The sequence below is a fragment of the Rhinolophus hipposideros genome (genome assembly GCF_964194185.1).
Source record: "Rhinolophus hipposideros genome assembly, chromosome: 24".
Taxonomy (NCBI): domain Eukaryota; kingdom Metazoa; phylum Chordata; class Mammalia; order Chiroptera; family Rhinolophidae; genus Rhinolophus; species Rhinolophus hipposideros.
Window position 1 is genome coordinate 645,496 of NC_138070.1, and position 22,766 is coordinate 668,261.

The 22,766-nt window shown below is 62.6% G+C and overlaps 1 protein-coding gene across 2 annotated transcripts; it reads right to left on the reverse strand.

The window, feature by feature from the left end:
* Positions 1 to 690: 690 nt before the first annotated feature.
* On the reverse strand, positions 691 to 22,392 carry MMP17 (matrix metallopeptidase 17). 2 transcript variants are annotated; one of them, XM_081037894.1, is made up of 10 exons: positions 22,180 to 22,392; positions 15,017 to 15,152; positions 14,186 to 14,312; positions 13,530 to 13,813; positions 12,648 to 12,824; positions 11,771 to 11,861; positions 10,426 to 10,508; positions 10,192 to 10,344; positions 7,593 to 7,850; positions 691 to 6,982 (listed from the first exon to the last, which is right to left on the reverse strand). In XM_081037894.1, the coding sequence occupies exons 1-10, from the start codon at positions 22,306 to 22,308 to the stop codon at positions 6,657 to 6,659; spliced, it is 1,764 nt and encodes a 587-aa protein (XP_080894020.1). In that variant the 5' UTR covers positions 22,309 to 22,392; the 3' UTR covers positions 691 to 6,656. The 2 variants fall into 2 exon arrangements, with proteins under 2 accessions (XP_080894020.1, XP_080894021.1); XM_081037895.1 differs by lacking the exon at positions 10,192 to 10,344 and having other exon boundaries at positions 22,180 to 22,363.
* Positions 22,393 to 22,766: the final 374 nt, after the last annotated feature.

Genomic DNA, 22,766 nt, shown 5'->3' on the forward strand with positions numbered 1-22,766 from the left:
GAAACTGTCATTATCCAGAGCATTTGACGTCTGCTTCCTGGCAGTGGTCCTGTTTTGGCTCCAATATACTCTCACACAAATTCTTTTACAGGTTTATAGAAGGAAAAGGATATCTCTGACGTCCACGTCACTGACAGCTGGCTGATGGCACAGCTCCAACCGCAGAGGTGCTGGGAATTTCTCCGCACTGGGTGCCCAGAAGCTGGAAGCCGGAAACGAAACGTCCTAGTAGCAGCACGGCCCCATTTTACAGATGAGGAAGCCAATTAAAAACGGATACAAGTAAATTGCCCAAGGCCTCACACCTGGTTATTGGGGAGGACGGGATGGGTGTGGTGGGCGTGGCTGCTCAGACGCCAGGCTCCCACCCACGACACAGGGCACAAGTGTTGCCTCTGCCCCATCTCAGAAGGCAGGAATCTGCCCCGACACTTGCTCCCTAGGCTGAAGGTTCCCCAAGTCCCTGGGGAGGCCAGTGGTGGTCAAGACCATGGACCCACAGCCACGAGGCCTTGTCTGAGCCCCAGCTCTACCTAGGGCCACTGGATTCATCTCACCCCCCAGCCTCTGTTTTGTCCCATGAAACCGACGTGTGGGGGAGCTAAGGTCTAGGGGTTCTGTACGCAGTTATCAGCGTTCAATACACTTTTATAACTGTATTTTATGTAAGTCCCAAAGGAAGCACACAAAAAATACCTAGAGTTACACAAACAAGGAAGAAAGGAATCAAGGCATGTTAACATTTTAAAAATCAACCAACACCAGGGAGGTGGCAAGAGAGGGAAAGAGATGGCCTGGTAATGAGACAGGTGAAGAAAATGACATAACAAGCCCTTCCCTGGCCGTCATCGCTGTATGTCACTGGATTACAATGACATGAATGTACTTCCACAAATGTATGTGGATTAAACTCCTCCATCAAAAGTCTCGGAGCAGCAGAATGGAGAAACAGCCGAGACCCAACTGTATGCAGCCTGCTAGAAACGCGCCTCAGACTTAGGGACACACAGGCTGAACGTGATGGGCCAGCATATTCCAGGGGACCTCTATGGGGGTGGCAGCTGCAAGCTCCAGTCAGTTCCCTCCACCGCATGGCAAAAACCCAGATGTCCCTCCATTTCCACATTGATTTCGGGAGTCCTTATCTGCACAGGTGCCTTTTCTCTCTTTTTTTTTTCTTCAATCTTTAGTTGCAGGGGGCACAGCCCACCATCCTATGTGGGAATCAAACCGGCAACTTTGTTGGTAATAGCTCACGCCGCAAACAACTGAGCCATCCGGCCGCCCCAAACCTTTTCTCTTCTTTTGAACTTTCTAACACCAGCCTGATCCTCTCTCTGAGCAAAACCTTTAACACTTCTTCATTTTTACAGCTCTATGAGTCATGGGTTTGCCTTTTTTGAGCATTTTTTTTTTTAAAGAAAGATTTTTGTTTTAAATTTTGTTGGGGAATATGGGGGAATGATGTGTTTCTCCAGGGCCCATCAGCTCCAAGTTGTTATCCTTCAATCTCGTTGTGGAGGGGGCAGCTCAGCTCCAAGTCCAGTTGCTGTTTTCAGTCTTAGTTGCGGGGGGCACAGCCCACCATCCCATGGGGGAATGGAACCAACAACCTTGTTGCTGAGAGCTCGCGCTCTAACCGACTGAGCCATCTTTTAACAACAGCACTGGAGTCTTTTGGGCCTCGCTTTTCTCATCCCACTGTCAGTAAGCCCCATGCTGAGTGTGCTGCTTCCTGCTTCCTGCTGCCTGGGCCATGAGAGATGGGCCAGGCCCAGGCTGGGTGAGTGAGCTCAGCCCCCTGCAGTTGCACCCAACACGGTGAGAACAGGGGTCCCTGCCTGCTGTGGTCGTCACTAGATGACACGCCCACTGGGGGCCCTGGGCACAGCCAGAACCTCCCCTCCTGCCCGTGCGCCCAGGACTGAAACCCCAACACACATACACACTTGCACACGAGTGTTCACAGCAGCCACAGTGTAGACGTGCACCAGCTGGTGAGGGGACCAACAGAATGCGGTGAATCCACGGGGTGGGTTATTATTCAGCCATGAAAAGGAACGAAGCTCTGATTCACTGGGAGGGGGGCAGCCTGGGAAGGGGGAATCCTGGGGGGGCAGCCTGGGAAGGGGGAATCCTGGGGGGGCAGCCTGGGGAGGGGACAACCTGGGGGGGACCCTGGGGAAGGTGGACCTCCGGAAGGGCAGAGTCCAGGCTGAGCTGGAGGCTGGCGATTGCATCAGGGGCCAGGCTGCCACAGCCGGCCAGGAACTCTGGGGACTCCCTGGGGTGATGCAACCCTGTCTAGTGGCCACCTCACCCGCTGTGACAAGGTCTGGCCCAGAGCTCCAAATTCCACTGACCGGTCCCAAGACAGCTCCCAGCCCTGGCTCCGTGCCGACCCCCAAGGGCTCCGTTCCTTCTGGAACCTTCCCCCTGGTTCCTGCCACACGGTCACGCTCGTCTCCTCTGCTGTTTACTCACTTTCCCCACAACCGACACCTGCCCCAGATCACCCTTCTCAGATTGAGCTGTTGTCCCTGTGTATGCTTGAGAGTCGAGTGATGATGAATGAACACTCTTGCGTCAAGTCTCAGGGCCTGTGCTCTGTCAGGCACGTGGCCGGTCGGTCTCTGGAAAGTGGGCGTGTGGCTACGGTTTGGTTCTGTACCATCATGAGGACAGACGGGTGACCTTCCTGAGGGTCACTACGTCGCTGTCAGCACCAGCCTCGGTTCTCCGTAATCAGCTGCAAGTGCGCCTGCCTTCTCCATCGAAGCCAACGCCAGGATGGACACTAAACCGCAGTCCAGCACAGGGGCTCTGGCCTAGAGCTGGGGGCCACTCGTCCAGGTCTGGGGACAGTCCTGGTTCTCACTGCTCTCCCAGCGTTACCATCACTATCACCTCCAAGTGTCCTGGTCAGCTTGCCACCCGATGGGCCTCCTGCTAGCGCTGCTTCCGGGTCGGTGGAAGAAGGCCCCTGAGATGGAGGCACAGGCTGGGCCTGGGTCTGCCCGCGGTGCTGTCACCCTGCCCGCTCTCACTGGACGCTTAGTGCGTCTGGACTGTTGGCAGGAGCCTGGAGGGGAGGACAGCCAGCAAGACGCAGTGGCCTGGCAGCTGACTGCAGTTGGCCAGATGGTCCCAGGAGCCACGGCGAGAAACGGGAGGGAGGGGGTTTTAGGGTGTCTGAGCGGGAGGACTGTGCGATTTCAGGCAGGGGGTCAGAAAGGTGTTGCTGTGCAGGTGACACTGGACACAGACTGGAGAGGTGCGTGCGCGAAGGCCCTGAGGCAGGACACACTTGGTGGTCTGGGAGGCAGGGGTCCTTGGCTGGAGCGCAGTGGAGGTGGGGAGGGGGAGGGCCCAGCAAGGTCAGGACTTGGGTTTTTACCTGGAGCCCCTGGGAGCCCCAGGAGGGTTCTGAGTCCAGGAGGGACCTGGTCTGCCGGGGCTTTTCATGGAGTCCCCAGGACCACCACATGGAGGACAGACGAGGGGCCAGTTCAGAGGCAGCTGGCATGTTACAGGCAGAGCAGATGGGAGCTTGGACAGGGGCGAGAAGGGGGCACACCCCAGACATACCTAGAGGGCAGAGTTAATGGGGTGCCGGCAGGTCGGGCGAGGTTTGAGAGACAGTGATGAGGTCTCCACCTGAGCTAAGATCAGAGCCTCAGTCGCCACACCTGGAAAATGGGGGCCAGAGCGGACGTGTTCTCGACACCCACGCACACAGGGACATGTGTGCTTGGTCACAAGGCTGTCAGGCTGAGGTCAGCCAGGCGCTGGGCCAGGCGTGTGGCGGTGGGCTTCCACACTGACCTGGCCTGGGGTCCTTGCCCTCCCTGGTGTGGCTGCATCTTCTGACCTCCTTCTGGGAGGGGGGCTCTATCACCATGGCTGCAGTACCCCCAGGGGGGCCGCCCGCAGCTTCTCCAGGGAGTGGCAACACAGCCCAAGATAAAAATAGACGTTGGCTGAAAATCCACTTGCACACGAAATCTCCAGGTGTCAAAAGGTGACTCACGAACACTGGGACTGTGCATATCCCATTGTGACATTCCTGCCAAACATGCAGAACCTGAATCTGAGGACACTTAGGCCACTGACACGGAGAAGCAGTCTGCAGGCGCGCCAGCTTGCAGCCTCGACCTTCACCAGTGCCAAGGTCGCGGAGGTCAAGGAAAGAAGTTGCGCCAGGCTGCAGAGGTCAAATCCACCAGGAAACCAGTGCCCCCCCCACACTGGGTCCGGTCCTGCCGACAGAGGGTGTTGTTGGGACAAATGCAGCAGCCCAACTGGGGTCTGACGTGTCATGTGATGTCCTGATGTGACCTTAGGAGAGAGTCCTGGTTTGCAGGAAATACAGGAAAGTGTCTTGGAATCGTCACTGTTCTCAAGTGATTTAGGTTAAAAAAAAAGGGGGGGGGGGTCTCGTACTCTGCCTGCAACTTCTCTGTGAATGAGATTTATGTATGTGTATGTAAAAAGATGGGGGCAGCCATGTATTTTGTGGTTTCGTGTGGGCACCCAGGCCCTGCTTTGCAGTCCCCAGTGGAAGCTATTACCACTGAAGTGTCCCTCACGACCCAACAAGGAGGATCACACTTCTGTACCGTTTCCTTCTTCACACGAGACAGAACAGGTGGGTAAGTTTTATAAAAGGGTTTGGCTTTACCAGAAAAGCAAGACCACCACCCACCGTGACAGCCTGGGCTCTTACAGACCTGGTCCACAGCTCGCTCCGTCCCCTGGGGCTGTGCCCAGGGGACCCTCCTCCCAGTGCACAAGGTTCCCTGCCAAGCCACTGGAGATGAAGTGGGACCGTGGGGCGGTGTCCTCGAGCAGGTGGCATCTGTACCTCCACAGGAAGGACCCCAGCCCACCCAGTCTGGTCTGACAGGCAGAGACCCTCCCGCCCAGGGACGTGGCTCTGCTCCTCAGTGAGCACGGGGCCAGACCCCGGGTTCCAGGCCTGCCTCTGCTACCTGGCGTGAGGATGTGACCTCCTCTGAGAAGTGGGGTTAGTCCTGCCCCTCCGAGGCCGGGCCAGCGAATTCAGTGGTGACTTCCTGAGGTGCAGGGTGTGAAGCCAACACCCTACACGGCTACGGGGCTGACCCTGCTCTCTGCTCCGGGGCTCCTCCTGGTGGGAGGACAGGCCTCCTGCACGTGCAGACCCTGGGGGCCTAGGTCGCGGCACCTGCTGCCCCTCCCCCATCGCTGTAGCCTGACTCCTTTTCCGTTTCCGCCCCTGGGGAGCAGTGGTTCCCTCGGCTTCCTGTGCACCCCATTTCAGGGGCAGGGGCTGACACAGGTGCGCTCAGTTCGGCAGGTCCCAGAAGCTGCGTCTCCAGTTCCAGGAGCTGGGCAGCTGCTCCTCACCCCCCAGCCCTGCTCTAAAGCGCCCCGAAGGTACCCTGCACCAGCTTACAGCCTGCTGCTCCCCAGCTAGTCGTGTCTTCCTAACTGAACCCCACTTGTGCCCCAGGTGTTAGAACACCCCTCCAGGCGCAGGCAGGAAACAGTGGCTTCCTAGAGGGACCAGCAGCACTGCTCCCGCACGTCCCTGGGCGGCGCCCTGGGGGGGGCAGCTGCATCCAGGTGTGTCCCTAAGACAGAGCCCTGTCACTGCACGCCCTGCACGTCCAGGCAGGTGCTGTCAATGCCTGTGGTGAATGTGTCAGCGCGTCCTGCAGGAGACGTGATGTGTGTGTGTGTGGGGGCGGGGGGCCCTGCCTGCAGGCGGGTGGTGCCTGTCCCAAGCTGGCCTCCACTCACCCGTCTGAGAAATGGGTGTAACGACCCTGGGGGATATGGAGTCATCAAGGTGGTGCTGGTGAACACCAGGGAGTGACCACTGCACAGCCCTTCCTAGAAGCCCCCACCACCCGAGTGCAGATGGGGCGGGGGTCCAGGCCTGAAGCATGGCTACCTGCAGCCCACACCTGGGGTGTGTCAGGGAGCCGAGCCTGAGCTGTTACAAAGCAGGGGGAGGTCGTGTTTGTCTGCAAGAATCACAAGGGAGACCAGTGGTGGCCCCAGTGAGGGGGGCTCGTCTGAGTGGTGGGGGCTGCCCTGAGCAAGGCAATCAGCAGGCCCAAGGGGACCCGGGACAGAAGCTCCCAGGGAGGGCAGAAGCACCAGGGACCAGGGACGGCAGTGTGGACGCAATGAGGGTGGCAGTGCTGGCCAGGCTGTGGTGCCCAGGGCCCCAGGGGCTGGGGGAAGCCTGAGTGAACACCCCCCAGTCCTGCCCGCCTGGCCCATCCATGAGGTTTTGTGTGATCCAGTCTCTTGCTGGCCAGAAGGACGGCTCCCATCCCACCTGACTGTGACAGCATCTCCCCGACTCCCAGCTGGCAGTCAGGCCAGGGGGGGCAGAGGCAGTAAAGCTGGGTGGATGGTGCCCATGTCCCGTGTCCAGCAGCGTCAGTGCTGACTGGCCGGGGAGCAGCTCCCGGAGCTGCCTGTCCCACGTCTGGGAGGCTGGAGCGGGGCCGTGCTTGGGGGCAGTCAGGCTGGTCCCCAAGGCCATGCGCACGAAGCTCTCTGGGAGTTCTTGCGTCAGACGATGGAGAGGCGGGGCCACAAGTCCCCCTGTTGTGGCCCCAGACTGTGACCCCTGTCCTCTTGCAGGCCAACGCCAGCTGTCAGAGTGCCAGGGCCTGGGCGGCTGTCCACAGCGTGCTCAGCGGCAGCAGCAGTACGACGGCCAGCAGCGGGCCTGAGGCCCCAGGGGGACGGGAGGCCAGGGAGCTGCAGGAGCACACCTGGTAGCCGTCCTCTGAGCGGCTCTGGTCGCGCTGTCCCGGCTGGGCATGGGCCCCCGCCTGTCCGTCTGCGCCCTCGGGGGCGGCCTGTAGGTCACGGCAAACCAGCCAGTCCCGGGCTGTGGACTGCGGGTACCCAGGGGCCACCGCCAGCTCACCATCCAGCACCTTCCAGTACTCCTGGCCGCGGAAGAAGTAGGCGGCCCCTGGAGAAGAGGGAAGACGGGCTGAGCTCTGGCCACTGCAGCGCGTGGGACTCAGACTGGACAGCAGCACAAGGGGGCAGAGCCGCGGGGCTGGCAGATGGGGCCTGTCCTGCGGGAGCAGGAGCGTCACTGCACCTCAGCCCCTGGGGCCCACAGGTGGGCGCCTGCAGCCTCACAGGCCGGGGAAGCGCAGGGAGGAGCCTATGTGGGGCTCTTTCCTGTTGGATTCTATTGAGGGCACACTATGTGCCATGCTCTTCTACGTGCTGCATGGGCACGCAGCTTTGAAAACAAAACAGAAGAGACTTCTTTCCCTGTGGAACTGCCCCCCGGGAGGATGGTCATTTCTATACCACAGGCGAGGGAGGGCCCAGTGGGGGTGTCCCGGAGTATGGAGGACGCAGGGCAGGTGCAAAGGCCCTGGGTGTGACAGCCAGCAGCAGGCAGGTGCTGGTGCAGGGAGGAGGAGAGAGTGAACAGCACCAGGGCGGCCCCGGAGCCAGACGGGCCCCAGCAGGGTCTGTGGAGGGAGCAGAGAGGCGCACGCCTCGCTCAGGGCTCCTCCCAACCACCCTCTCCGCAGGTGGGGACAGAGGGCGCACTGGCTCACCATCGGACCAGCGCATCGCGGCGTCCAGCGTGCTGGGGACGCCCTTCCACAGGGGGCTCTGGGCAGGGTGGCCGGGGTCCATGCGCCGTGTGTGCTCGTCATAGCGCCAGTACAGCTGGTCCTTAAAGAAATAAGTCTTGTCATTGTGGGCCCAGGAGAATGCAGCGTCGACGCCACCCGGCGGGAGACCGAAGTCGGAGACGGGCCGCGGGAATCCTTCCTCTACGTTATTGTCCTTAAACAGCCAGTATCTGTCTCCTGGGGAGAGAAAGAGCCGGGGTTGGGCTCAGCCACCCCATGCGACCCCTGCTCCACAGCACCCCCCATCTTCAGAGAATTTACTGAGCACCTACTGTGCGCCCGCCCTGCGCCTGACACGTGCTCTGTGCCTGGCATGGGTCCTTCCACTTGGTGGCAGCCTGAGCAGCCAGGGTCTGAGAAGGCAACCACGTTGCAGACCAGGCCCAAGATGCAGAAGGGCCTAGGAGATGCCCGTGATCTGTCCTCTCACCCACTCCTGTGAGGACATGGATGGGAACATCCTTGTGACAGAGACAAAGGCTCTCAGCCAGGGTCAAAGCAGACGTGCGCGTGCACATTCGGGCTGCACACAGAAGCACAGCGCTCTGAGGTCACCCAGACGTGAAACCCAGGGTGAGCTTCCGGACGAGGTTCTAGAGGTTTCGGCTACACCCCTGCCTCTACGCGGGGAACACCGTGATGTTGCTTGGCCAGGGGAAGGTGGAAATGTGACAAAGTCGGCGAGGTGCCACCCTCCCTCCCCTCTGGCTTAGAAATCATCAATCCTGTAATTTAGGGGGAAACAAAGCAAAACATTCAAAAATCCTTTGCTAGACAAAGGACTGGAATAAACGTTCACCAAAGAAGACTGTCAAATGGCCGATAAGCACGTGAGAAGGTGCTCAACGTCACGTCCTCAAGAGAAACATATGCCACGACCATGAGACCCCACCTCACGCCCATTCGATGGCCACAGTCAGAAAACCAGACAACACCAAGTGCTGGTGAGGACGTGGGGAATGGCGCCTGCTGGTGGGGACGCAGATGGTGCAGTGTCTGTGGAAAGCGTAGCGCAGTTCCCCATAAGGTCACACCCGGGATGACCACGGGATCCAGTCACCCACTTCTGGGTCGACTCCCACAGGAACTGAAAGCAGGTCTCAAAAAGGTATTTGCACAGCCTTGTTCACACAAGTGTCACCACAGCCAGGAGAAGGAAGGCACCCGAACGCCCTACAATGTGTTCCACTCACATGGGAACGCCACAGCCTTAAAAGGAAGGACAATCTGACCCCTGCTCCAACGTGGACGGACCCTGACAACACTATGCTCAGTGACATAAGCGGGTCACAAGAGGACAAATACTGGGAGACTGCACTCACATGAGGCCCATGGACGAGGCAGATTCATGGAGACAGAAGACAGATGGTGGTGACCAGGGCTGGGGGCTAGTGTTTAATGGGGACAGAGTTTCAATTTGGGAAGATGGGAAGTTCTGGAGATGGTGGTGGTGACAGCTACACAACCCTATGAATGGACTTAGTGCCACTGACCCGTACGCTTAAAAATGGTTAAGATGGAAAATTTTAAGTTATGTGTGTTTTACCACAATTGAAAACGGAAATAATTACAAAATTCCTTTGCCGGGGCCTGGAAACAGCGGACCTGCCTGCGAGCAGCGAGGGGATGAAGGTTCTGTGCTGACAGTGACGAGGGCCCTGGGGCCACGTGGGGAGACCTGGACGGGCGGCTGAGCCAAAGCGCAGGCCCCGGGGGCCACCCTGCCTGAGGCTTTAAAGCTGGGGCTGTGGAATCCATTGAGGGATCTCCTGGTTTTTAAATGTTGAGAAAGAACCCTAATCTTGAAGACGCCACCATGCAGGGCCACCGCCATGACTGCCGGCCCTGGGCAGGGACACTGGCAGGCAGTGACGCTGGTGTCAGTGGGGAGCCAAGGTGAGTGTGGGGGTCGGGTCCTGGGCCCCACACACGGAGGCAGGAGGGAGAGCTGGGTCAGGGCGGTGGGGGGCTACAGACCCTGTCATCCCAAAACTCAGCTGTGTGTGAGGGAGGAAGGCCCGCGCCCCCAGGCGCCCACAGAGCTCGCAGGGCACAGCTCCACCCTCTTGCCTCCTGCCTTGTCCCCAAACAGATGGCATGCTCCCTGGGGGCAGGAGCCACCTCCCCCAGCCCAGCCTCAGGGTAGGGTGTGAGGGGGGTGATGCCCTCACCTGGTGGCCTGTTATCCTAGACTGCAACACGGGGGCTGGACGCGGCTGCCCACTGCACCCGCACAATCAGTGCTGCTCCTTGCAGAGCTCCAGTGTTGCCGGGCTCTGGGGTCTCCGCCTCCTCGCCCCTCTCCTGGCTCCAGCCTTCTCGCTCTCTGCACTGGCAGTTCCCTCAGGCCACCCGGAATTGACCTCATTACCTGCGGCTGCTAACCGTGTGTCCCCCACCCCCTGATGAGGGGTTCACGCTGTGGTCCTCACAGTGCAGCTGACCACACAGGAGGTGCTCAGAGGACACACGTGGCGGGCTGCACAACGAGCCCAGGGCGCGGCCAGCGGGGGCCCACCTTTGAAGAAGACAATGCGGTGGTCGCTGGTGCGCTCGTACACGGCGTCCACGCGGTCCAGCTGCAGCGGCAGGCCCCGCCAGAAGCGGTGCACCTGTGCCGGCTGCAGGGACACCAGCTGCCGGTCCCGGGTCAGCCGCCAGAAGTACCTGCCTGGGGGGACGGACGGGCTGCAGGTGACGGTCTGGGGCCCCGCCCCGCCCCCCCGCTGGGCACCTGACCAGCCGGGCTTACCCTTGAAGAAGAAGGCCTCGCCACGGATCTGGGCCACGGCATCAAAGTGCGTGCTGCACCGGTGAGGCACGTCCTTCCGGGGCCTGGGGACGAGAGAGCCGGTGGCCAGGCCGCCCCTGCCAAAACCTCCGCGGGAGCTCCCGCGCCACGCCGGCAGCTCTGAGACGCATGACAGTCGCGTCCAGAGAGACAGAAAAGCGAATTAAAGTGAGTTCCCGGTCACTGACGAAGGTAGAACCGTGAGCGAGCCGAGCATCAGGCATTTGGGCAGATGAGTGCTCTTGCCTCGCCGCACGGCCTGCAGAAGCCAGCTGGGCACTGTCCCCCAAAACGCTGACCGTCAAAGCCAGCGCCCCACTGCTGGTCTGCAGCTCTGCCCTGGACAGGACACAAGCAATGTGACAGTGACAATGGAAGGCCAGGATCTCAGACCTGTGCCCGTCCACCTGATGCAAAGCTTGGAACACGGCTGGGCGCCCGTGGGCAAGAAGCCAGCGCACAGTGTGCCCAGTGGACTCGGATCACGGGTGTGTGTGTCTCTGGAAGGGTAGGGCTGGCGGGGGTAGGGGACGATGGCCTGCTCACTGTGGCGCTCTCAGTGACTTTGGGCTGGCACACTGCTGGCACGTGTTGCTTATCCAATGGATGAAACGAAGAACAAAAATGTCAGAGCAACTTCTTCCGACCTCAATGGAAATTCGTGACGTCCCACTAAGTGAGGAGAGTGTAAGACGATGCTGAAAACAAAAGCTACGCCAAGGAAAGCCAGAGAAACATGGATATGTGCGTGTTTCTGTGTGTTGTGTGTGCATGAAGGTGGCGCGGAGACATGCCCGGCAGTTAGTGTCTGTGTGTGTGTCGGGGGCAGGGACGGTCTGCAGATTCTGTGGCATTTGTCTCGTGAGAGCGGGTGGCTCTGCTTTAAGCAAAGGGCTCGCTGAAGGGACGTCTGAGGCTCGGGGCTAAGAGGCAGGCAGCTCTCAGGACACTCCCTTGGGACGTGGCCCTTTGGACTGCAGCCTTGTGCACAGGCCACCAGGGTGGAGGGTACCCAGCGGCCCCCATGTTCTGAGCCGCGTGATCAAGTCCCCTGCACCACGGGGCAGAGACCAGCTCCTGCTATGGGGGCAGCACTCCTGAGCCCAGAGACTTCCAGCTTTTCATGTGACGGGGCAGCGGGGCTGGCAGAGCAGCTGTGCCCCCACCGTCTGTCCGAGGAGTTTAGGAAGCAAAGCATCACTCAGGGCTCAGCCCAGAGCTGTGCTTTTCTCAGAAGAGCCTGGAGCTCGGGACACGGACTGGCGCAGTGCTGGCTGCAGTGTGGGGACAGGGGCCCGCTGCTTACGGTGTGCTGGACCGATTGTTGGGGGGCTCCGGCAGGAGGGGGGGCTCCTCGGCATCTGGCTGTGCTGTGGGGGACACAGACTCCCGCACACCTGTGGGGACAAGGCACTGCATGGAACCCACACGCCTGCCTCCCTCCAGAGCTCCCCCCTTCCTGGGACCCCAGGGTGGAACCAAGGCCACAGGACAGAGGTGGGGTGAGGTGGGGACAGCGGAGTGGGGGGGTGGGGACGGGGGCTGCTTGGGGACGGTGGTGATGGCCCTGGAACCACAGAGGTGCTGGCTGCACACATCACTGAGTAGTACACTTGAAAGTGGTTAAGACAGAAAATCCAGGTGTCAGAGGGCAGCGGGCGCCAGGGACACTGGCAGAGAGGGGTGGGGGTGGGGCGGAAGGTGACGCGGAGGTGGAGGCGGGTTGGGCTGATGGGGGGACTTCATCACAGCCTGGGCCCATATCTCCTGACGTGTCCCCAGCAGAAGGGCCCAGAATGGGCTCTGCCTGGCCATCAGGTCACCCTGCCTCAGCTTCCTCACCCGTAAGTGGGGACAGTAGCACCCCCCTCGCAGCCTGTAAGGACTGGACGAGTGGACACACGAGTGCCCTGCACTGGGCCCAGGCCCCACGGATGCCAGCTGTCATACCTGAGACCACCTGGGGGTTAAACGTGGGGTCCTGCCCAGGGCAGAGGCTCTGCAGTGAGGTCTGGGCCCCCGGCAACAGAAGCTGCGTGTTCACTGCACACACGTGAGCAGGTGTGCCAGGCAGGGCGCTAGACACTGAGCATGTGGGGTGAAAAGACAGAGGAAGCGCCTCCCGTGGGACTGTGCTCTGGGGCCCCGAGTGACCGAGCCAGCCGGCTTTGGGGAGGACTCACCATACAGCTGCCAGGCACGCACCCGGTCCTCGTAGGGGAGGCCGTAGTGCAGCGGGTCGCCCACCGGGCCCTGGTAGTAGGGCTGCATGACAGAGCGTGGCGCTGCCACGTGGCCCAGCCCGATAGCGTGGCCGAACTCGTGGACAGCCACTGCAAACAGGTCCATGCCGTGGGCATCTGGGGACATGGGGAGCCAGTGAGTCTGGGGCTATGGTCCCTCAGGGCTTGTTGGGGTCCCACCATGGGGTCGACAGGGGCGCTCAGTCCTCCCTGGCTCACGTGCCACCCATAGTAGTCGGCAGCCTTTCCTGTACCGGCCACACGGTAACTACCAGGCCTCACTGGCCTTCTGCACCCCAAGTTCCAGGGGCCAGTGCAGGATACCGGTGCCCCATGGGTGGGCCTGGGCCCCCGTCACCGCAGACTGCCCAGTCCCACAGGCCGGCTGGGCACTAGCTCCGTGGGGCCCCCACCTCCCCGCCCATACCCACACCGTGTGCCACGTGGCTCTGCCCGGGTCTTCCTGGAACCGGGGAACTGTGGCCTTGTCAGAGTCATGACCAGGCCTGCCGAGGCCTTGCGGCTTCCGCTCCCACCTGGAAGCTGAGACCGGGATGAAGACAAGCCTGACTCAGCCAATCAGAGGAGACCCACGCAGCCGGTGCCCTCACCCCCAGCAAGACCCGTGGGTGGGGTGTCCCCACCAGAGACGGCTGGGTGTGGCCGGCCGAACTAGGACTGCCCAGCAGCCCTCCTGAGCTGCAGGGTGTGCACGGCACTTGGGTCCTGGTGGGCCTTGGTGGCTAGCCCATCCTCACGGGGTCTGTCAGGGCCCCCGGGTCACGCAGGATCCCCAAGGGCTCACACTCGGCCTGGACGCACCTGAGGAGCGGAAGGTCCAGGACTCGTCGTCGTCGAAGTGGGTGTCCCCGGCGGTGTGGTGGTCGCCGGGGAGGAAGGCGTGGGCCACTGCGCCCCCTGGGCCGTCGAAGGGGTAGCGGTCGTTGTGGTCGGCCGTGGAGAAGTCGATCTGGATGTCGGCCCGGCTGCCCGCCACCTCGTGGAAGTTCAGGGGCGTGATGTCACTCCAGACCTTGAGTGCGTAGTGCATGAGCGCTCGCACTGTGTCTCGGCCCAGCGGAGAGTCCCGCGGGAAAGTGCGGACCCTAGGAGGCGGGGCTGGGTCACCTGCACAGGCTGGGTCCCACCCACGCTGCAGGGTGCTCCCTGGACCTCCTCCCCCGGGCTGGGCGTTGGGGCTTAATAGGAAATAGGGTTTGCAGAGGTGACTATGGTAAGGATTGAGATGAGACCTTCCTGGGTTAGGAGAACCCGAAATCCAGGGACAATGTCCTCCTAAGAGAAAGAAGCGGACACACAGACAGGATAGGAGGGCCGGTGGGAAGGATGGGAGCGATGGACGCTCCCTCAGAGCCTGGGAGCATCCAGCCCTGCGACCCACACTTGGGTCTCGGACTTCTGACCCCCAGAACTGAGGAGACACTGGGAGAAAGGCTGGTGGCACCCCGCCCACCCACCTCCAAGACAGGTTCCTCTTGTTCCACTTGGTGGGGCCCAGAGCCTGGCGCCTCCTTCGAGCTGGGGCCATGGGGAGGTCAGGGAGAGAGCAGCGTGGGGTTTTCATCAGCGCCAAGGTGGCCTCGTCTGTGGGGAGGGCGGGAGTCAGGAGCAGGCCCAGCTCACCCCCCAGCCTGGGGTCCCCAGCAGCCCCAGGGGCTGTCCCCCTGGCTCCAGCATCAGGTCTGGTGGGGACTAGGACCAGGCCTGCAGTTACGGGGTACACCCATGACCAGGAGGGGGGCACTCAAAGCATTTACTAACTCAGGGCAGGGCCTGGCTGGTTGGAAGGGGCAAGGCCCCGATGGGGACCAGTATTGCCAACTCTTCCTGCATTTCACGTGACACGCGTATCTCCCCTTCAGAAGCGCCAGGCCTGAAGATCTTTACAAAATTGGAATTCCTTGCTAACGTGTAAAAAGTGGGGTGATCACAAGCCCCCCCGATTTCTGGTTTCTCTTGGAAATCTGGGAGTATGGGCAGCACAGGGCTGGCACTCCTGCAGGGTAAGAATCAGCGGGTCCCCATGGTACTAAGTTTAAGTCCTTGCCGTACGGCGTGGCACACACTCACCTCTGCTGTGCTCACACCTGGGCGAGGGGAGTGTCACCACAGAGGGGGGCCCACATGGCGGGAATCCTTGGTCCTGCCCCAGACCGCAAGCCCGTCCCCTCACACCCCACGGTCTGGCTGGAGGGGGCATCAGGCCTCAAAGGGAGGGGAGTAGACACCAGGCTTCGGGAGGTCTGGCCTGGGGAGCACCCATTGCCCGTAGCCCCTAGAGGACTGACCCAGGACTCCGGTGACCTCTAGACCCCCAAACCGCTGCATGGCTGCAATGGCCTTGGACCTCTGCTCCTCTGGTGCCTGCAGCTGCCCCGTTGTGAGGTCCGCCGGGGGCAGGTAGCCAAACCTGCTCAGCCAGTCCTGTGGGCAGAGAGCAGAGTGAGGGGTGGAGTGGGGCTGGGCCCCCCAGAAGGACCCCCCACCCTAATCAATGCCACCCCAGCCCCTCCTTAGCCCGCAAGGCACCGCTTGCCCCTTCCTTAAGTTACTTCACAGGCGGCTCCAGGAAAAAGGTCTCAATAAACTTGCTGCCCCTTGGAGGGGGTGAGCTTGAGCAGTGCACAACCTGTACAACTGCTCATGGCAGCATGCCCCACCTCACTCCTCCTGAGGCAGCAAAATACCCAGGGGATGCTAAAACATTCAAATTCACAAAATGGTTATTAAACATGGCAAGTGCCAAGTTCAGGCCCTGAGCTGACCCATGAGGCAGCAGTGTAGGACCCAAGCTGTGAAACCCAGAGAGAAGGGCAATGGACTCAGACTGTGGACTTAGGAACCAGGTCACGAGCACAGCAGGCATGGTGGCTGAGCCCAGACTCAGGAGCCAGGCTGCCCCGGGCTCAAATGCCACTTGGCCATTTCCTTGCTGGGCCCCTGAGGTGAGTCACTCTACCCTTCTGGGCTGTTTCGTCATCTGTGGATGTGAGGGTACAATTGTCCCCCTGGGAGAAAGCCCCGCGTCCTGCCAGTAAGCTGTGATGACAGCTGGGTGTGTGCCCTGAGCAGCCCCCACCCCAGGCCCCTATAGGGCTCCGTGGGGGTCAGAGGACCTGCTCCCCTGGGCTCTGGCAGCCCGGCCAGGCGGCCACATGCATTTCCAGCCTTGAGGCCCCCAGAGCACTTCAGGTGGTTTTGAAACGCTTGCCAATGTTGAAAAGCAGGTTTCAGCTGCCGGTCTGAGTGTCTGGCCTCAGTATCCACTTGCAGGACAAGGGGGCAGAGCTGAGGGCAGGTGCATCTGGGGTAGGCACTGCCCCCCAAGTCAGTGGGGCCCTGGGAGTACCAGTTTGCAGCCCCTGCCAGGCGCAAAACCATAGGGACAGGACTCCATCTGAGGGGCTGGTGGGTGTGTGGGGTACCTCCCACCTACCTGGGGTTCCTGCAGCCTCAATCCCACCCACCCCGGGGCAGACCCCCTCTCCCCATGATGGCATCACCAGTCCCTCGCCCCCACCCCCACTCCCTCCCATGACTCCTGAGGCCCCTGCAGTGGTGGTGGGCTTCTGGCTGGAGAGAGCATTGGAACAAGTCCCCAGCTTGCCAGGGGGAAGTCCCAATGACACACGAGAAGCAGACCAGGCACGGGGGGCCTGGGGGTGGCGCTGGCAGCCCTGGCCCTCAGGTGGACATACCCTCAGGTGGACACACGATGGCCTCAGGAAGGCCTGCAGAGCCCACGGACCCCAGCCCACTCGGGTCTTCAGCAGAGCAGCACTGGGGAGGGGGCGTGTACGAGCCTGTGCCCCGAACGTGTCAGCTCATGTCCGGGGGGCACAGGCAAATTGGGGTTGACATTTTTTTTCCTGGTAGTTAATACATTTTGAAACACCAGAGGCGGCCAAGGGTTGGGAGAGGTGGGGGTGTCAGCCTCCCAAGGGACAGGAAGCCCAGGTGAGAAGCCGCCCTTAAGGCCGTGGTCCCTGCAGGGGCAACGCTGCTAAAACCCCCGCGAGGCCGCTGCGCCCCAACCCTGGCCCCCAGGATGCAGCACCCCCAACCCCACGGAGGGGCCGCGGCAGGCGGGACCAGGTGGGGGTGCAGTCCTCCTCCCACCCCAACACCTGCAGAGCCGGGGGTCGCACGAAGGGAGGCGAGCAACGTGGCCGCCCGATCCTTCCCGCGCACCCACCCGACCTCCCGGCGCCGTCGCCACAGCGACCCCGTCTCCAGGGCAACAGGCAGCGCTGGGGAGGGCGGCGCCGAACCTTCCAGAAGGCGAGGGGCGGGGGGGCCGCCGGCAGGGGCGCGGGGCGCCCCACACGCCTCCCGCGGCGCCCCCCCCCCCCCCCCCCCCCCCCCCCCCCCCCGGTCAAGCAGACGCCCCCTCCGAGAGCCCCTGCGGGAAGCAGGTGGGAAACGCCCGGGAGCGGGCGCCTGCCTGTGCACACGCGGTCGCCGCCAGCGTTCTCGGGGCCTCCGCGCAGCCGGGTTTTCTGTTTGTCACTGGTGGGCACCACGTGCGTCTGTTCTCGGCGCCACAAAGCACCCTTGGTGACTTTCCGTTCATTCACGGGGAGCAGCACCTACTGGTCTAACCGTCGCTGTGCCCGCAGGTCGCCAGGCCGCACGCACCTGGTCCGTTTTCCCGCAGCCCCAGGCCTGGCTCCAGGCCCAGGAAACGCTGGTGGACGGACGGTGGGCTGGGGAGGGCCCGCTGCGACGTCAGGACGCTGGTAAACAAGACGCGTCACTGTGCGCTCTGTCTCATGCAGCCCTCCCCAAGGCCCACGGCCAGGCCACTGTTGTCCCCACTTGGAGGTGTTGAAGGGGAGGCATGTGGAAGGAGGCCCTGAATGAAGCCAGCCGTCCTGGGACATCCGCTGTCCCCTGGTGCCCTGTGGGAGGCCACTGTGGTGCCTGGGGCTGGCCTTGGCTTGGGTTTTGGGGACTGATGGCTGAACTGGCAGTCCCCCCTTCATATTCCATCTCATTGGACCCCACCAGCCTGGTGGGGGACACGTGTCATTAGCATTTGCCCCACTGCACAGATGAGGAAACCAAGGCCCACAGTCACACAGCACTCCAGCCTCTAAGACCCTGCACAGGAAACAGCTGGTGGGGTGTCAGCTGGCGGGTCCTGTCTTTCTTCGGAGGCTGACTAAGGGGGGCTGTGGCAGTGCGGGTGAACCCCACATGGCAGCATCTTTCCCAGGGGGACACTCCCAGATACTCCCTGGGACAGTCTGTCGTCTGTCCATCAGACTCACCTTTACTGAGGGTTCGCTGTGCCAGGCAAGGGGTGGGGGAGGGATAGCGAAGACCTGGGGAGGCCCTGCTTGCCAACCATTCCCATGGAGAGCCTCGATAAACAAGCAGCCATGGAAATAAGTGAATCGGACAGTGATTGCATCACGCATGAATGACAATTACAATGAGTGGCTAGGCAGCTAACAGTTGTGGGACACTTTCCGTTCCCCAACCTGCTCCGGCTCACAGCACCATGCAGGGGGAGCTACTCGAGGTCAGGAGCATGTGTCCTTGGTGTCCTTTCATGCCTGGCAAACAGTAGGCGCAGAGGTTAGGACACCCACCCGACATCACACACAGAACCTTGGCCATCTGCTTTCAGGGCCTGTTCCTGTAACTGCAGCGTTGTGAGGGGAAGTGAGCGGGATGAGGGCTCCTTAGCTGGGTGCTCAGGAAAGACAGCCCTGGGGTGACACTGGGCCGAGACATGAAGCAGCTCGGCAGCTCGTGCAAAGGCCCTGAGGCAGGGCCAGCCTGGGAAGTTCAGGGAGGAGAAAGGGCTGAGGGGCTAGAGTAGGGAGGGAGAGATGGGAGAAGCAGGCAGCTGCTCTGTGACCCGCCCAGACTGCTCTCTGTCCCTCTGAGAACTGCACGGTGCCGGGGAGTGGCCCAGTGGCTCTCAGCTAACGGGGGACAGATGCGTCACCCCTCACATGTGCCTGCAGCATCTCACTGGAAGCCAGGTCCCATTAACAAGGAGACAAAAATCACAGCTGTTCAAGCACCCTTGGAGTCCCTGAGGACTGCACTGCGGCAGAGGACACACCGAACCCTCAGGCCCTCAGCCTGCCCCCCACTTCCTGCCGGGCGCTGCTGTGAGCCATTCAGGGGCATCCCCAGTTCACGTCCCACTGCCGGATTCCACAGTCCAGCACTGAGGCCCAGTGCTTAGGTCACAGGCCCGTGAGCAGCAGCCTGGGACCCACACCAGGAAAGGGGACCGTGTCCCCTCCCGTCCAGGGCAGTCCTGCCCAGGCCACAGTGGCTGCCGCACAAAGACTTCTCAGTGGTTCGTAGCTGGCCACGAGCCCAGAGCTTGAACTTACTCGCTGACATGTGTCTGGAGTGGGGGTGGTTGGGGAGTGGGCAGGGGTCTTAGGACCCCCTCATTTAAATTCAAGCCCCTGGGGATGTGCCCTTGGGAGGAGAGAGGAGGGACCCGTCTCCAGTCTCCGGTTAACCCTTCCCACTCCCTGGCCCTGGGCTGAAGGCATGTGGTTGGCTTTCTCCACTGAAGCAGCTGCCAGGGGTAACCCTGCCCCCTGCCATGTCTGTGACTCAGTCCTGAGCCCCCAGAAGGCCCATAGCTCCCTATCACCCCTGCCATCCCGTGCCCCAGAAGGGGGATGTGGCGCTCACACGTGCTCCCAGGGAGGTCCTGGCTTCAACCCGTCACCACTGCCCCTGCCCAGCCCCTGGGGCCTCCTGGGCCACTGAGGGTGCTCTCATCCCGGCCACGCTCACACAGACTCAGCCCCAGACCACAGCCACCTGTGTGGGTGTTGGGGAACAAAAGTCCCACCCACACGCCGTGTGATATGAGGCGGGAACTCAGACTTTGTTGCCGGGAGTAGAAACTTTAGAGGACAGGGTAGGAAATCTGCCAACATGTCATATCAGGTCTGTCCCCAGGCCTCGGGCAGGGCCTGGGTCCCGTGACCAGGAGGTTCTGGCAGTGCTCCCGGGGCCACAGCAAAATATTAGGAGCAGCCTGCACGTCCGTGACCACCGGCTGAAGGATGCGACCTCCAGGCAGTGAAATGCCAGGGGAGGGCTCACAGCGACATCCCCAGCCAGATGTGGACCACATTCCCAACAGACTGCAAAGTGGAAACAGTGGCAGCAGGTTGTGTCAGATGTACATCCAAGGGGCCGAGGTCCCCATGTCCTTTACGGTGCCCAGACCGCTTCTGGAAGGATCCTTGGGAAACGAGGGGAGGAGAACGGGGAGACTGCACGTCTCCTGAATATTCTGCTCTGGGTTTTACCTACTCAGAAATAAAATAATGAAAAACTTGGCCCAGCGCTCAGCGGACAGCCCCAGTAGGGCCCAGCGTGCTTTCTCTTTTGTCCCTCTCCACCGGGCCTGACAGCCCACCATTCGCCAAGCACAGCAGGCCTCAATCCGGTGCTTTGTTCTCGAGCTAAAGCTGGGGTGGGCTGGGCTGGGGGAGCCCCTACCGGGGACCAGCCACTGCTCACAACCCTCTGAGCTCAGCTCTGTCTGGCTGAAGCTGGGTCACACTTACAAAGGGGCCCTTCTCCTCATTGGTGGCCACAGACCTGAGTGTCCAGTCAGTGGGTACCCAGGGCAGTCTGCAGAGGGGTGGAGAGGAGCCCCCCCCCCCAAATCCTGGCCTGTCTCGCAGCTTTCCTGCACCTCTGGGTCTCAGGCTCTGAGGTGTCATTCCCCCGAAGGCCACCAGAGGCCGCCCTCTGTTCGTAAACCGGGGGCAAGAAGCAGGAAGGCTTCTCCCACGGTGGGGGTGGGAGTGGGGGTGGGGGTGCAGGAGAGCCCCTTCCTGGGCGAGGGGCTCTCCGGGCAAGGGCAGCATCCCTGCGCTCCCCACTGGGCCTGATGCCACGGCCCTACTGTCGCCCGGCTCCAGGCTGGGGAGCCGTGTCCCCTGCCCGGTACGTCTTCAGGGTGCCGGACGTGACCCCTGGGCGCGGGGGAGACAGGAGGCGCCAGGCAGGAGTAGGCAGGAAGGTGTCTGATCGCCCTCTCCTCGCAGGCAGCGAGAGAAACTTCAGAATTGCACTGGGTCTGGTGAACGAAGTTGGCTGGGCTGGGGCGCACCCCTTGCCTGTGCGGGCAGGACCCCACTAGCCCTCCAGGGCGGCCTGGAAGCTGGAAGGTGGGGGCCTGGTTCTACTGAAACTCAGCCCAGACCTGGAAACACGATGTCCCCAGCGTGTGTGCCCCAGGAAGGGATCCAGGCAACCCCAGCCACAAAGGGGCCCGAGGAGGTGGATAGAGCACCCAGTTTCAGAGGTAGTTTTGGCTGGGAGGACGCTGGCTGTGGGGTCCCTCAGGCGTCTGGATGCAGGGACGGTGGCTGTGCCCTCCCTGGTGGCTTCCAGAACTGTGGTGGCTGGGTGGTGGTGGCAGGAGCGTTTCCCATCCCAAACCCGTGGCTAAGTCCTGCCAACAAAGGCGGTGCGGATGCCACGGGAATCCTCTGCTCCCTGAAACCCACTTGAGCTCCGAATGCCGACGTCGCTGGGAGAGGGGCCCGCCAGCACCCACTGCGGGGGGCACGGGCTGTGCGCCGGGTGCGAGGCGAGGCCCCGTCTGCGCGCAGCGAAGGCAGCTGCAGGGGCGGACAGCTCAGAAGGAATCTGCTTAAGGCACAGCCCCTCGCGCCTGGCCCACGGCCTCGGGCAGCAAACCCACAAAGTCGGATGCAGACCTTCCAGGTTCGGAGGGGGCGTCAAGCCAGCGGGCTGGACGGGGACGGGGTCGCGGGAAGAGGCCACTGCTGCCACCCACAGTGCGGCTCCCCGTCAGCGGGGCCGCTGGTGTTGGGGCCAGGGGCTGGGGCTGCATCCGAGCCTCGGACTGGGAGGGGGACCCCATCACGCTCAGGACAGGGCCACGGGGAGGCAGGCACGGCTGTCCGCCCTGGTCAGTGTAAACGGAGCGGGGACAGGGTCCAGGTCCACGCCGCCCAGTGGGAGGCTGGCGGCCGGCTCCCTTACTCCGCAACGCCCCCACCGGAGCGAACCCCAGGACCCCGGCGTCCCGGGCCCCCCGCTCCGCAGCCCCGGCCTTTCCCGGGCTGAGTGCGCGCCCCTCCCCCTCCCCTCCCCTCCCCCTCCCCCGCCCCTCCCCGGGGAACGCACGCGGGGCGCACCGCCACGCACTGCCACGGCCGTCCCACCGCCTGGGGTCCCCCTGCGGGGCCGCTCCGAGCCGGGGACGGGGGCGCGGGTCAGGCGACCCCCCGCCTCCGCCGGCTCCTGCGGCTGCAGCGCGCTCGGAGCGCACGGGTCGGAAAGGGACCCGGCGCCTCTTTCCCAGACCCGCGCGCGCGCGTCAGGCACTCAGCCCACGTCCCCGCCTCAGCTTTCCTGCCCGGGAAATAGGTGCAGAGCGCCTCCCGCACGCGACCCCGTGTCCCCGCCGCGCACTCACCACCCCCAGGCTGAGGTCCTCGGCGCGAGGCGCGGGCGCGGCGCAACCCCCGCGGGCCGCCAGCGCAAGCAGCAGTAGCGGCCAGAGCAGCGGCGGGACCCGGGCCCGGGGGCGCGGCGGGCCGGGCATCGCGCTCTCAGGGCGGGCGGCGCGGCGTGGACGTCCCCGCGTCCCGAGCGCCCCGCGCGCCGCTGCCGGCTGACTGAGCCGCCCAGCGGTGGGGCGGGGCATGCTAATATATGCTAATTACCCCGACCGCGCTCCCCGCCCGCCGCCTTAAAGGGCCAGCGCCCGCGCCCCGCGGGGGGTGCTCAGACCTCAGCAGCGCCGGCCGCCAAGTCCACCGCAGGACCGGGGCCGCGGCCGCCCTAGGGAAGGCGCTTGCCTAGTGTTCCCAGACGGTCGCGGACGGCGGGCGGAGCGGGCGGGTGGGTGCAGAGTCCGGTGGTCCCGCTCGCACCCCGGGGAGCTGACCCCGGCTGCGCCCGTGTGCGCACGCGGACCCCACGCCGGAGCTCGGATTGGCGGTCACTGCTCAGGACTCCACGCCGCAGCCACAGGGCCCGGCGGACGCTTGGTGGAGCCCT

Excerpts from the sequence above, each read along its gene's own strand:
- MMP17 (XM_081037894.1), bottom strand. The coding sequence starts at position 22,308 with ATGCCCGGCCCGCCGCGCCCCCGGGCCCGGGTCCCGCCGCTGCTCTGG. Across the intron at positions 15,153-22,179 it reads AGGACCTCAGCCTGGGGGTG|GACTGGCTGAGCAGGTTTGG; the intron begins GTGAGTGCGCGG and ends CTCTGCCCACAG. Across the intron at positions 12,825-13,529 it reads CTGGACCTTCCGCTCCTCAG|ATGCCCACGGCATGGACCTG; the intron begins GTGCGTCCAGGC and ends CCATGTCCCCAG.